Source organism: Ptychodera flava (genome assembly GCF_041260155.1).
Source record: "Ptychodera flava strain L36383 chromosome 23 unlocalized genomic scaffold, AS_Pfla_20210202 Scaffold_23__1_contigs__length_28996876_pilon, whole genome shotgun sequence".
NCBI classification, from domain to species: domain Eukaryota; kingdom Metazoa; phylum Hemichordata; class Enteropneusta; family Ptychoderidae; genus Ptychodera; species Ptychodera flava.
Genome location: NW_027248277.1, coordinates 3,112,636 through 3,127,477, shown reverse-complemented (window position 1 = coordinate 3,127,477; position 14,842 = coordinate 3,112,636). Strand labels below are relative to the sequence as shown.

The 14,842-nt window shown below is 37.1% G+C and overlaps 3 protein-coding genes across 3 annotated transcripts in view; 2 read left to right on the top strand and 1 right to left on the bottom strand.

Moving 5' to 3' along the window:
• The window catches only part of LOC139123475 (uncharacterized), a 1,125,851-nt gene that overhangs the window by 536,371 nt on the left and 574,638 nt on the right, over window positions 1–14,842 (top strand). The window lies entirely within an intron of this gene.
• The window catches only part of LOC139123483 (filensin-like), a 333,102-nt gene that overhangs the window by 191,793 nt on the left and 126,467 nt on the right, over window positions 1–14,842 (bottom strand). The window lies entirely within an intron of this gene.
• The window catches only part of LOC139123455 (uncharacterized), a 44,870-nt gene continuing 41,818 nt past the window's right edge, over window positions 11,791–14,842 (top strand). The window contains exons 1-2 of the mRNA XM_070689601.1: window positions 11,791–12,201; window positions 13,020–13,142. Of these exons, the coding sequence (XP_070545702.1) occupies window positions 12,024–12,201; window positions 13,020–13,142 (301 nt within the window). The 5' untranslated portion in view covers window positions 11,791–12,023. The remainder of the gene's footprint in view (window positions 12,202–13,019; window positions 13,143–14,842) is intronic.

Sequence of the window (14,842 nt, the reverse complement as noted above, 5' to 3'; positions counted from 1 at the left end):
TCCAGAAGATCATGTGGCACTGTACCAATGCTATGGTGTCGGATTGTTGAAATATTGTGTACACAAGAAATTTGCTGTAGTCCAAGAAGTGATCTCAGTGTGTATGAGGCTAGGAGAAATGTGGATAGGCTTACACATTGTGTATTGATGCTAATACTTTTGTGTCCCATTCATTCTGATATGTATAATCAAAGATTTCACAGTGGCGGCTGGCAGAAAAGGCAAAAAAACAAATTAACATGTATTGTTTCGTGTCATCTGAAAACATGCGCATCATGACTATTCTAAAATTAAAGTTTGTTAAAAAAATTTGAAATATGAATGCTCTGTCAATTTTGAAAAATACTGCTGACAAAATGTGAATTTTGACTTACACAGGGTTATCTGCATTTTAATATGAACATTGGATTGTGAATGGAATGAGCAGAATAACATGTGAATTCATGTTTTGGATAAGGTGTTTTGTTCAAGAAATGTTCTAAAATATTCCTCAGCATTGTTGTTTTCAGTGGCAGCAACTTGGTTTTATGACAACCAAATTAGAAAAAAAGAGAAAATTAAAAACAAGTTGGCTTTCACCAATTTTAATTCCTAATGTTTAAAACTTTCACCGTGAGTCTGCAAATATTCAGCATCATCAAATGAAAATGTATGCTGAACGTGTGCATGTACATGTACATCTCACTTTCCAGAAATATCTGGATATCTGCAAATGAGATGTACCATTAAACTTCAAGATATATATCACTTTGCCAATTATCTGCTCCTCTGATTTTCTGTTCACCATTTCTAACTGACATCTTTGCTTGTCTTTGTGTGCATCATATGTATCAGTGAGACATAACGAAAAAAGTATTCATATTTAGTAATTAACTTTTCTTCAGAAATTTACAACCAGATATGTTTATTGCTACCCTTTCCAAAGTGTGCCACTTGCAGTCCCTGCAAATCATTCTTTTTATAGTCACATAACCTTGAAATGATTTGTTATATCATCGATTATGTCCACTAGGCCCTACAGTTCCTGCAACTTGTTAGACTAGATATGTCTATCATTTACCGTAGAAGCATGCATGTATATATATGGGGGGGGGGGGACATGGAAAAAAACAGGAAAGATGAGGGGGGGGGCATAGATTTTTTGTATACTTTACTAGGGGGGGGCATGGAAAAAAATCACCGAGAAAATAGAAAATCCTCCACCCTCCCCCTGGAAGTAAATTCTGAATTGTCCCTAATGCATAGGGTCATTGAGGTTACCGAGATATTCGCATGGAGGCAGTAGGGAAGCACAAAAGGAAATTCCCGGAAGGGAATTAATCATAAAAGTATCACAGTGTTGTCATATCATATATGCTCAAAGAATGGTAATGCACTACGCAAACAATAAATGATTGGTATCTTGCTATTCTTTTTACTTCACAGGTTTCGTTAATTTAGGAAAAAAATTTCACCACGCAATTTTTCCGAACATTTTGCCACAGTCCCTGCACTCACGGAGGGACTGTGATTTACAGTTTGCAAGCAGGCTGTGAAACCATGAACTTCACAAAACTCAGCAAGTCACTAGCGGGCTATGTGGACGAAGTGGAAATTGAGGCTGGATTAGTAAATGTTTTTGGCTAACATCCTGGGCGCTAGTGACTCAAAAATGATTTGCTCAACCCTGATCTGTTTCTTACTATAAATCATGTGATTCAGATTTCTATGACAGTGAGAAAGAGGAGGGTTAAGATTTTTTTGAGATTGCAGATAATGTAGATGGATGATTCATGATCATTCACTTGCACTAATCTTTGTAAACAATTTTGCTTTTGAGTGAAAACTTGCTGACTCTATTGATAAAAGGACATGAACAATTAAAAATTAGTTGCTATCTCTTTTATTGCAGTAAGTTTAAAAAAAGTATATATTTTAATACAACATTCAAAAGCATTGTATTTGGGGAAAGAGGGTTGACTTTGATAGTAATACAGGTTGTTAACAACTGCATGCCTCAAGCTTTGGCTTGGTGCAGGTCCTTATCACCGAAAGCTATTTTCACTTAATTTCGCACACTGGTATGTAGGGATGTAGGGATGTGTATGTATGTAGTATGTATGTCCACAGCAAAAACTTGAGAACAAAGGTCAAACTCGATTTTGGTGTAATGCCATATATGATGTAGACGTACCATTCTTCAAATGAACCTGTCATCATTGTAAAAATTCAAATGAGGTTTCTAAGAAAAAAGTGAAAATGTTCAAAAACCAAGAACTTAGGAACTACTCATCTCATCCTTATCATTCATGTTTAGACGTCTTGATTTGATGTCAATAGCGGCTCTTTCTAGTTAAATTGCATTTTGTGTTTATTTTTGACAGCTTTGCCAAAGAATCATCTCCGCATAAACCAATTGGTTTATTTCACAGATTTCTTGAGATGACCAAAATAGGCTTCATTGAAATTATGGAGACATTTGTATATTGGTATTTTTGAGGGAAATATTTGCCATTTTTGGTCAAACAATCTTCGTCTTTGATATGGTTTATTCCATTGCTTGCAAATTAGGTGCCTAGGTCATTATGACATGAAGCATGGGAGCCCGGTGTTATTGACACTATTTTAACACAAGGGGTAAAATTTACTGTTACAGTATCAATAATTTGCACATTTGTCATTTAGGTCATTAGGCTTATATCTTCTAACATTTCCTTGGTAAATTAAATATCACTTGAAACAATTATTCGATCAGGCATTTGGTATGATGGTAATATAGGGTTGTTTGGACACCATTAAGCAGAGGCCCAAACATTGCCCTACATGTCACCAATACATGTATGTCTATCCATCTGAGAGAGAGAGAGAGAGAGAGAGAGAGAGAGAGAGAGAGAGAGAGAGAGGGGAGGGAGGGAGTCTACCCATCCACAGACAATTTTATTCCAGTCATAATATGAAAACTTTTAGTCAGCATGTCATGAAATGACTGAGGTACATAATCATGGAACAATCTAGATTTTATTGCATATTGGTGGGTGTGGTCTGCATAATGATTGGTAATTTGCATAATCAAATAATTGTAATGAGCTACATCTCAGACACTACCAAACCAAATCTGATGCAACTGTTAAAAGTTCAAACTGTAGCACGGTTTTACGATGCTAAATAATTCATGTGCTTTGCTTACAGAATATTAGCTTATTTGCATACTAGTTTTTAAAAATAATTCAAATACTAGACTACATCAAAATTAAATACATCAAATTTCATCTGACATTGTTGATGTTTGTCACTCATACTTAGATCAAGTTATGCTGAAAGTTTGATGAACATGACACTCATTTACACATTTTCATGCTTAATTTCTTTGATTTTGCCATATACTAATATTGAATCTACTGATGTTGATGAACCTCTGCTTTTATTGTTCCTACAGGGGTTTATTTATTCTGTATGTTTGATAAGTATTACACTTTGATTATTAGGTTATTTGCATATTTCATGTAACTAGACAATGTACAAATGAATACTGAATGCACAAAACCTTACCATTCATTGCTCGTACTTCAGTCTACATATGTTGTAAATTTGATTAAAATGGCATTCTGTTTCTCATTTGTACATTTAATAAACATAGATCATTGACCATATACCCAAGTGTTTGTGTCTGTGTTAGTAACAATTGACCATGCATGTTTAAACTAATTTGACCTAGTATTATTGGAGTTTGAATGGGTATGATTGTAATTATATATTCATACTGAATGCATTGATTTTGACCATTCTGGATCATTGAATTCATACATACCGGTAGATCTGTACCCTCTTGTAAATTTAATTGGCATTGCTGATATATGTGATCATTGGCATTGTTGACATATGTGGTCATTATGGTGACAATCATTCATTATTTTTCAATGAGCAAAAGACAGTTTGTATGATCAACCAAGTATTCGTAAGCTTAGACAAGTTCCAATTTATCTTAATGGTAAAATGCTTAATTATGTCAGTGTTTATAAATACCTCGGTCACTTAATCACTTATGACCTTAGGGATAATGAGGACATTCAGGCTCAGACTCGGCAATTTTATGTTCGTGGCAATGCTATAATTCGTGATTTTAAATTCGCTTCTCTTACTGTTAAATGTCACTTATTTTCTGTCTTTTGTGATATCCCTTATTGTTCTTACTTATGGAGTACGTTTTCTTTATGTACGTTTAATGCAGTTAGACGAGCTTACTCTCATGTTTTTCGTAAGTTATCTGGTTTAAACATTCTTTCATTCAGAGTAAGAGTGCAATGTTTGTCAGTCTTTCGATTTTAACTTTTGATGAAATCCTTCGGAAAAAATCATTTAGTTTTCTGAGCAGACTCCACCTCTCAAGTAACCCGCTTGTGGTGAGTGTTTTATCTTTATCAGTGTTATCACAGAGTGGACTGTGGAGGATTTGGAGTAAGCGTATATTTTAAAATGCATTGTTATTTTGCTATGGATTTTTATAATCTGAAATAAAGATAATAATAATAATAATAATAATTGCATTCTGATTACTGCTTTTTTGCATATTTAATGAATTTCCATGATTAGACCATAGGGTATAGCTTATATGCACGTCCCTTGTGGTGGGGGTGGGGATAGAGGTGTATTGGTCTCAGCGTAGCTTTTTCCTTGCAAGTGTTTATTTTCTTTTAATATGTTTGACTATGATATGTATTGCCAATAAAGATTTATACTGCCACCTTTGATGTCTTGGTCGTATGTTAGCGCTGGTTTTCTAACATTTTTTTTCCTTCCCTGTGTCACATATTTGTCCTGTGACAATCTTATGGAAAATTTCGTCACTTGTTGCCTCTATTTTCTGATGCACTTGATTACCTAATGCGCCAAAGCAAGCAATAAAATTACTAATCTGTGGACACCAGCTGTCACTAGATTATCACCAGATTTACTTTGTTCGTTGTTGACTTTGTGAAAGTTAATCCGGTGATAATCTGGTGACAGCATCTTATGGTAGTATGTACCTTTCTTCAGTGATGCAAATTCAGTCTTCAAAATATTTCTGACAGACTTAATAACAATAATTTACGACATGAATAGTCTCAATTTGGACATTAACCCTTTCACCACCATGGTTCCACCCAAACCCATTGTTATCAATGGTCATCTTGGACCTGTATACAGGGAACTGGGGGAGGGAACTGGGGGTGAAAGGGTTAAGGAACAACAACACAGACATGCAGCAATCAAACGACTGGAAATTAGTTGTAACTTTGTTTTCTCTACAGCCTCTGTGATTTAAAAAAATAATAAACACGAGCGACTGTGACAAAACGTAACACCAAACCCCGAAACATCAACCGTTCTACTTGTTGCCCTGAAAAGTCATGTAACGTTTTTGTATAGAAGTCTGGAGAAATATACGCCTTAATACCTTGGGCCCATTGTTCTTTTTGATATCTTTTTTCGGAATTTTGTGCTAACTCTAAGCCCTTGTTTCTCAGTTTGGATATCTTCAACATCTTTAAGTCGAACAAATATTACTCATACATCATGTGTTTATTAAACCACTTTCATAATCAATAAAAAGAAGATACACACACACACACACACACACAAAACAAAAAAAAAACCCAAGAGGCATTTAACAAGGAGACAAAACACACAAAGACAAAACACAAAAACAACAAGTCATTGACAATGACATAGTCCCCACTTGTAATAGGAGTATTAGTCTTGAGGGGGCAGGGAAATGAGGTCATTAAGAAGTATCACTGGAGTGTATATATTCAGATCTATGGACACATAGGTCTATGTCATTGTTCCCAATTTGAAACAAGAGGCATGTCTAAGTTATGGTTCTAAATCGGGAAAAAAGATCAAACCTCTAGCTGTATTGGCCAGCCAAGAAATACATATGTGCATAATAAATGAGGTACAAGATGTGACATCTTAAGGTCTATTATCCTATCAAAATTGAAGCGTAAAGAACTTGTGGTTACTGAGTTATGCATATATATGCATATTCAAGGTCATAGGTCATCAAGGTCACGTGACATTTTGAAAAAAAAAACATTGTATTGCTAATTAATCCATATATGCCAAAATTCAGACCTCTAGCTCTATTGGCTTGCCCACAATTATATATGGGCATAATTAACGAGGTAAAGCATGTGTTGTCATAAGGTCTCCATCCTACTAAATATAAAGGACATAGCACTTGTGGTTACTTATTTATTGACATAATCGTGTATTTTAGGTAAAAGGTTATCGAGGTCACATGACATTTTGTCAAAAAATTTCTATCCTATAGTCTATCCCTATATACTAAAAAGCATACATTTACCTCTATTGGCTTGCTCAAAATTAGATATGCACATAATTAATGAGGTACAATATGTGGCGTCATAAGGTGTCCCATCATGCCATATATGAAGGGTGTAGCACTTGTGGTTACTGAGTTATGGATAAATATGTATATTTGAGGTCAAAGGTCACCAAGGTCACGTGACATTTTGTCAAAAAAATTGTATTGCTAAGTAATATTCCTATATACCAAAAATCAGACCTCCAGCTCTATTGGCTCGCTCAAAATTAGATATGCACATAATTAATGAGGTACAATATGTGGTGTCATAAGGTGTCCCATCATACCAAATATGAAGGGTGTAGCACTTGTGGTTACTGAGTTATGGACAAATATGTATATTTGAGGTCAAAGGTCATTGAGATCACTTGACATTTTGTCAAAAAAATTGTATTGCTAAGTTATCCCTACATACCAAAAATCAGACCTCTGGCTCTATTGGCTCGCTCAAAATTAGATTTGCACATAATTAATGAGGTACAATATGTGGTGTCATAAGGTGTCCCATCATACCAAATATGAAGGGTGTAGCATTAGTGATTACTGAGTTATGGACAAATGTGTATATTTGAGGTTAAAGGTCACCAAGGTCACGTGACATTTTGTCAAAAAAATTGTATTGCTAAGTAATATTCCTATATACCAAAAATCAGACCTCCAGCTCTATTGGCTCGCTCAAAATTAGATATGCACATAATTAATGAGGTACAATATGTGGCGTCATAGGGTGTCCCATCATACCATATATGAAAGGTTTACCACTTGTGGTTACTGAGTTATGGACAAATATGTATATTCGAGGTCAAAGGTCACCGAGGTCACATGACATTTTTTCAAAGTGTCTGAGATATCTGCGTGAACGGATGGACTCACGTGGATGGACTCACAGACTGACATGACCCAATCTATGAGCCCCCTGGACTTTATCTGTGGGGACTAAAAACTGTGTCACTGCATCCTTTTTGCAATATGAATACGATGAGAAACTAAATTTTTATTTTTCTTGGCCTTATACATGGGAGTCTATGTACTGCCTTATACATGGGAGTCTATGGACTGCCTTATACATAGGAGTCTATGGACTTCTTATACTTGGGAGTCTATGGACTGCCTTATACATGGGAGTCTATGGACTGCCTTATACATGGGAGTCTATGGTCTGCCTTATACATGGAGTCTACGGATTGCCTTATACATGGGAGTCTATGGACTGCCTTATACATGGGAGTCTATGGATTGCCTTATACATGGGAGTCTATGTACTGCCTTATACATGGGAGTCTATGGACTGCCTTATACATGGGAGTCTATGGTTTGCCTTATACATGGGAGTCTATGGTCTGCCTTATACATGGGAGTCTATGGTCTGCCTTATACATGGGAGTCTATGGAGGTGAAAACTAAAAAGTCCTCTACCACGGCCAAATTTGATCGCATTGTGAAACAAATCGACGTGCATCTGTATGAGGTATGGTACTATCCTTGTACCAAGTTTGAACGAAATCGCTCCAGGCGTCTCTGAGATATCTGCGTGAACGGACGGACGGACGGACGGACGGACGCACGGACATGACCAAACCTATAAGTCCCCCCGGACGGTGTCCGTGGGGACTAAAAAACATTCACTAAAAAACGAAGTTAAACAGAAAAGAAAGAACCTGCGCAAAACAAAGGCAAATCTGTATAATACAGATGAACGTATGGATGGGTTGGTAAATGTACATTATACAATGCTATTTAGTAGTTGCACTTTTGGAAGAAGACAATATTGATGCCTCACACCATGATGGTTCATCTTTGACATGAAATAGGCAATAGCTTGAGATAAGGCATAGTTTACTGATATCACGTATCACGGTTTTATGCTGTTTACTTAATTTCAGTGCCTTAAGAAGTTGTAGAAGTCTGAGTTTATTGTCTGTTGTTATTTGGCCTCTCGACCCGACTACAAAACAAATGAGTTCAATCGAATAATCTTGAGCTTGTAGAGAGTTAACAAGATGTGAAAATCTCATGCATTTGTCATTGTGACGTCTCTCAATATTAAATTCAAATGGTACTGTCAGTTCAAAATTGATTATTCTTTTTACATTACTGAACAGAATAACAAGATCAGGACGGTCAGGTGTACTTAAAACATTGCGCGGGATGGTACCTTTTGTATGACCTGGTAAATCGGCGTAAATAGATAATGTGTCCATAACTGATGACGAAGGACAAGTTTGAAAAATATAATTCAGAATATTATTATGTCGCCAAGTGTATCTATTCTGTTCAAGCATGACTTTGCAGCCATTCAGAACATTATGAAGGGTTTGGGTATTACCGCAAAGTTTACACTTTGAGGAAATTTTCTTACCCCATCTCATTGAACGTTGGAAGACAGTCAATGGCTGCCATGACTGCGAAGCCGAGGATTTTTTTTTGGCATGTTATAGATAATAATTGCCGAAGTGGCACCATGAGAGGGAATGTTTAACCACTCTTTGATATATTTAGTTGTAAGGGGTGGACCATTTGATATCCTGGGAGGGGGGGCTTGGAAGATTTGGGGAAAAAAAGATGCCAGGTGGAGTTGCTCGAAAAAAAAATTTGGCTTTAAGTGGCTGATGGAAAAACAATTATGGACCATTGCAACTCGGAAAAAAAATCTTGGCAATTGTTCGATGCACACTGCAGCATCAATAAAAATCAAGCAGTAGCTCTGGAGTTTTATAAAGCATAAACCATTTCAAGCTTGAGGAACAATAACTTGGAATTTATTAAACGAGGAACTGAAATAAATACACAAACAAAAACACCGAAAAATTGTCAAAAGCTACAGCTACTATCACTGTAGCTTTCAGCAACTGAAAACAAGAACTCGTCTGCAGTGGTCTCATTGAGGAAGATTTTCACACTATTTCAGACGGCTTTTCTCTCAGTCATCTCCTTTATATTCTAAATCACTGAATATGAACAATTGTACATGACCTTCTGATTAGAGGAAGTATGCTGAAATTGAAAGTGCTCACCAGTGTTTTCCAGAAATGTGTAAATCTGAATGTATGGATTTTGTCAAAATACCACAAGAAGAGAGACAGCCTGCCATGAACTGGGTCAAGTGGACTCAGTCAGTCAAGTGGACTGTTCAACTTGCTAATATCACTCAAACCAGGACACTTGTCAGACAATGACACATTTTTTTCAAGCACAAGTAAATGCCATAAATGTACATGATTTTACAAAATTAATATATACTTAGCAGTGTTCTCCCTGAATAAGGTAACAGGGGCGTGGCGCCCTCTTGTGATTCCGAGCGCCCCCTTGCCAGAAATGAAAAAGATTTATTTTTTTTTGAAAAATAAAACAATAAAATCATGTGCAACTCATATCGATGGCAGCCATATTTGCATGGCTCAGGCCTTACATTATCCACGGTCCCTCCATAGGGACCGTGCATTAGGTAACCGACTTAGCTGAGTAAACATGCCGAGGAGCATGAGGGTAACCAAGGACAGCAGAGTACACTGAAGTTTTTTGGGAGGTTAGAATTTCGCTTGTGTATTCCTTCCCAAAGCAAAACGACCTATATTTAGGCTCGGCCGGACGTGTATCAGGATGAGAATACGTGAGTGTTATGGTGATAATTTTGACATCGATGAATAAATGTTTCGTTTTCAAAAAATGTAATCTTCATTGAAATCAGTGAACTGGAATAAAAGTTATCGAACACTGTCTCAGATCTCTTTTCCTCTGAGTTTTTTATACGAAAAAAAAATCGGAAAAAATACTCCCCAAGTGCAATCAAATAACACCATTTTAATCTCTGTTTTTCAAAACTCCAACGGCAGGAGGGGGGACACCCCCCTCCTGACCCCCCCCCCCCCCGCAACCGCTTACGCGGTCGCTTGTGGTGCTTCGCACCACATTTTCGCTGACCTCCCCCCCCGCGACCACTTACGCTGTCGTTCTCTTGTCAAAATATCCTGGGGAGAACACTGTTATACGTGTAGGATACCATCATCTCTTCTGATGACACCAGTGATGTTCACAGAAAAGTTTTCACCGTAAGTTTGTTAGAACTCGGTAATCAGGTTGTTTGATTTGTATTTTCAGTGTGTTTAATTACCTAAACTTGAATATAGTCTGTGTGCGATAGAACAGCATCTTGTTACTGGGTGTGAAAAGCCAAGCAAACAAACATTGCACCGGAATTGGTAAAAAAATATATCTCGAAGAAGGAAGTGAAAAAAAAAAGTTGCCAGCATATGCCCTGTAGAAAAAAAATAATTCATGGTGAAGCAGGTGGGAAAAAAAATAATGGCTCTCCACCAATCTTCCAAGCCCCCCCCCCAGGATATCAAATGGTCCACCCCTAATACTGTCTAGAAAGCTTCTTTGTGATTTTGTCAGATCATGTACAGTTAACATAAACCTAATTGAAGAAAGCATATACTTGGAATATACATGCAACTTATATTCAGGTCTTACTAATGAAGAATCAATATTTGATAACATACTGGTAATTTTGTCTTTCACTAAGGAAAAAACCGCTTGTGATGTACCTGAATAAGTAATCCATGAACAAAGAAATTTTTCGGGAGCGTCTTTAACCCAGATCTCGAGTTACTTGACTATCGTCAAATATGGCACATAATCTGAGTAATAATAATTTCCCCATGGTAAAGAGCTCTTTTTAGCCCTGCATGGTTATTTAACATGTTCTACTTTCGATGGTGACATACCTGCAAAGCTTCGAATTACAATTTGACGAACGCAGTTGTTAGCCATTATAAATACACTTGAATTCTGAACCTTTGTCATGTCACTCTGGGCCAGGTAGCAGATAGAGAGTCAAGACACTCTTTTAAATCAGACTTGCAGTCATATTTTTAGCTAGACAGCGTATTTTTTTCTGTCATACTTGCAAGTTTTCACTGTTCCAAAATACGTACGGCCAGTTGTCATCTTTGATTTTGCTTTGTCTATGTTTTGGTACACGTAGTCTGCGCCACAGGTTATCGTAACGTTGCTTGGATAGTCGTTCGAGGCCGGCAGCCGCAGGTCGCCGTTTACTTTTTTCCAAGTAAACGGCGACCTGCGGCCGCCGGCCTCGAACGACTATCCAAGCAACGTTACGGTAACCTGTGGTCTGCGCCATGGACCAGACCTGATCGATAGTAGTCGTATAGTTCCCATGATATGGACGGTTTCCAGAATTACTCAAACGAATGCAATTATATCGCGGTAACAATGTTTGCTTTCAATCTCTAAAAAAAATATTTATTTATTTACTCACGAACTAACAGGTTGCCCAAATAACGGGTTTGTTTGAAATAAAATATAAAAAATAAAAAGTATATAACTAAATGAAACAAAGACAAACAGGACATTAAACAAAAAACAAATCAGCAGAACATGACAAACGGGCCAATAAACACATCCAGATAAAATTATTACTAGCCACTGTATATTTTTCTGGTGATGATGTTTAAAAAAACGTACGTAATGAGCAGTGAGCATCGTCCGCCCTCAACGCCCAGGACACTGCAATACTTTCAAACTCTCCCAGAACGCACCTCGTCATAATAGGGTCAAAGTGCATTGCACGGATCACTCGTACTCGTGAGGTCCAGGCCAACTTAGTCTACACAGTACACCCATTGTGATCGCACAAAACCTGCAGAGATTTAAAATGGACAGTCCCAGTGTGGTGTCATCGTTTGGGGGAAAAGACTACGGAGAACAATCAAGTTCCCGTATGTTGGCGTCCACTGCCGCCAAAGAAGTCGTACTGCTGTCAATGTCATCAAGTGCGGTGGCATCCCCCACACTTCCGAAGGCTGACCTGAAGACAATATGCACGCCACAAGGTACTCCCCTGTTTTCAATAATTGTATATCATCATTAAATAGAATTTCTTTCTCTTCGTTGTCGACAGAATCATTAACAGTTGTCAATTTTGCCCTACATGTAGCATTCACCATGGCATAGTCGCTTGTGGTTCGATAAACAGCAATGTCTCCTGTAGTGAAAGCATACGGTAGCTCTGCATGGCAGGGCTGTATGTTACCGGCGTTATACGGCCTCCCACCATGCACCATAATGCCGGTAGCACACAGCCCTGCCATGCAGAGCTACCGGTAGTGTAAGCATTGCTATATCTTTCTAACGTTGCGGGAGCCTGTGCCATTTCCTATGCTATGAAGCTCAGCTTTGTTCCCAACTACTGTCCCTCAATCCATGGAATTGTAACCAATACCATGCTCAATATCACACAGGAGGGGCTGTTCAATGTACGGTAATTATGTCATCAATCTGAGTAAAATCCGATGTGGCTATGGGGTTCAGTCTTGTACGCAATCGTGCTTTGGTCTTTGTTTCCGCTGTCCTCTCTTTATCTACATTTGATTATAATCCGATTCGGTAAACCTGCAGAACAGTGGACCCGGACGAAGAAAGTATCTGTCATTGCTACCATTGACATTGAACTTCCAATGCTACTTTCAGGATCATCTTTATCAGAAACAATATGATGCTACTCCTTTTAGTGTGCCACTTCTAGACAAACATTTTTATTCAGCTGAACCAGTATTGCATGAGAATTTGTTCTGCTGTAAAGATATAGGTATTATACCATAGGCAGTAGTTTCTATGCTGTCTGTGCTGAAACATTATTGTCTGTTTTCAGAGTGTAAGAAAATGTGGGCCACTCTTACAAAAGGCAATAAACAGGAGATAATCGGAGAATGGTTTCAAAAGTCAACGCAGAAATTATATCGTGGAGTGCTCAATGGAAATCTCTCTGAGAAAGGTGAGTTCTTTTCTTCCACAAACTCTCTGTTATTGACACTACATGCAGTTATGAGAACTTGGCTTCAATCTAGAGAAGAGGACTGTGGGATATACCTGCAAAGCCACTGATTTCAAGATGGCTGCTGACAGATAAACAGCCTCTGCATGGTCAGCTGCAATTTCTTTCTTTGATAAAATAAGAAAAACCAACTGGGGGAATCTGAACAAATAACCAAATATCCTCTGGCAGTTCATATTTCTGTGCTCTCTGGATCTGGTCTGCAAAAAATTTTGTTTTTATTTTAGGTTGAATAGATGAGAACGTACAAAATCGCCCAGCACATTAATGCAGGGTTTTCACTAGGATGTCTCTCAGGGGAGAATGGGCAAGAGGCCCAGGGGGAAAGCGTTAGATGTCCCCCCTTGAATCGAAAAATTTTAAATCTTGATGTGTGCAATACTGCAATCAAGTACAATCTGAGGGGTGTTTTCAATTTGATTGCACTGGGTAAAACATTTGAAAATGACATACATAGGATAGCCAAGGGGGAGAGTGCAAGAGTGGGGTGTCCCCTCCTCTCACATCGTAAATTTTGAGAAATTGATGTCTTCACTAGTGCAATCTGAGAGGATTTCAGTATGTTTTGCACTTGGTAAGACCGTTTAAAAATTACATTCAACACTGATATTTTTATTACATTTTTTGCATGATCAGTGCCCAATTAAACATATTAAACAATCGAAGAATGGCAATACATTTGTACCCAATAAAAACCAGCTCTCAGCTTACCAGAACTTGCAGATCAAAGACTTCATAAGAATGACAATTTTAAAAAGATAAAAAGTCAATCATCAAAATCAGCCAAAATATCAGTCATTTTAATACCCGTACTACTCTACTTCATGGAAAACACTACTCTACTTCATGAAAACACTACTCTACTTCATGGAAAACACTACTCTACTTCATGGAAAACACTACTCTACTTCATGGAAAACACTACTCTACTTCATGAAAACACTACTCTACTTCATGGAAAACACTACTCAACTTCATGAAAAACACAGAAATCTAGAGGTCTGTTCTGGTCAAAATTATTTTACATTAATTTTAATGTGTTACAATCATTTTATGTAGTCTCAAACTAATTTTATTAGTACTGTCAATTAATTTTTTATATTATTCCTTGATATTATTAACCTTTTAGAGCACCAAAGTCTATTTTTCTACCCTTTATAAAATAAACCCCAGTCAAATATGTCTAAAATTTTTGCCAAAATTTTGAGAAAAAACTGTAACAAATAAAATGTAATGTCCATGTGGTCCACAATTATCAATAGATTACAGAAAAATTCATAAAAATTGGTAAAATTTCGCACTAAAATTTTGGCAGGAGAAAATTACAGTGCTCAAAGGGGTAAGCATATTTTAAATTAATTACTCTAACATGCTGCTTGAATTAATTTTCTTTTTTCAAGGAAACAATTTAATCTGTTTAAATAAATTTTATGTGTTGGAATTAATTTTGTGTAGTGAAGTATTAGTTTTATCAGTATATCAAAATAATTTTCCATTTTCTATTTAATTTAACATGCCGAACTAACGTAGCTAGAATTAATTTTACTAGTACCTTGGAATTAATATTAAGTTGTGGCAGAATTTTGTGTGATCGTAGAATGTGACAGCCAATCCCACAGTCCTTTGTGCACGCCTTATTT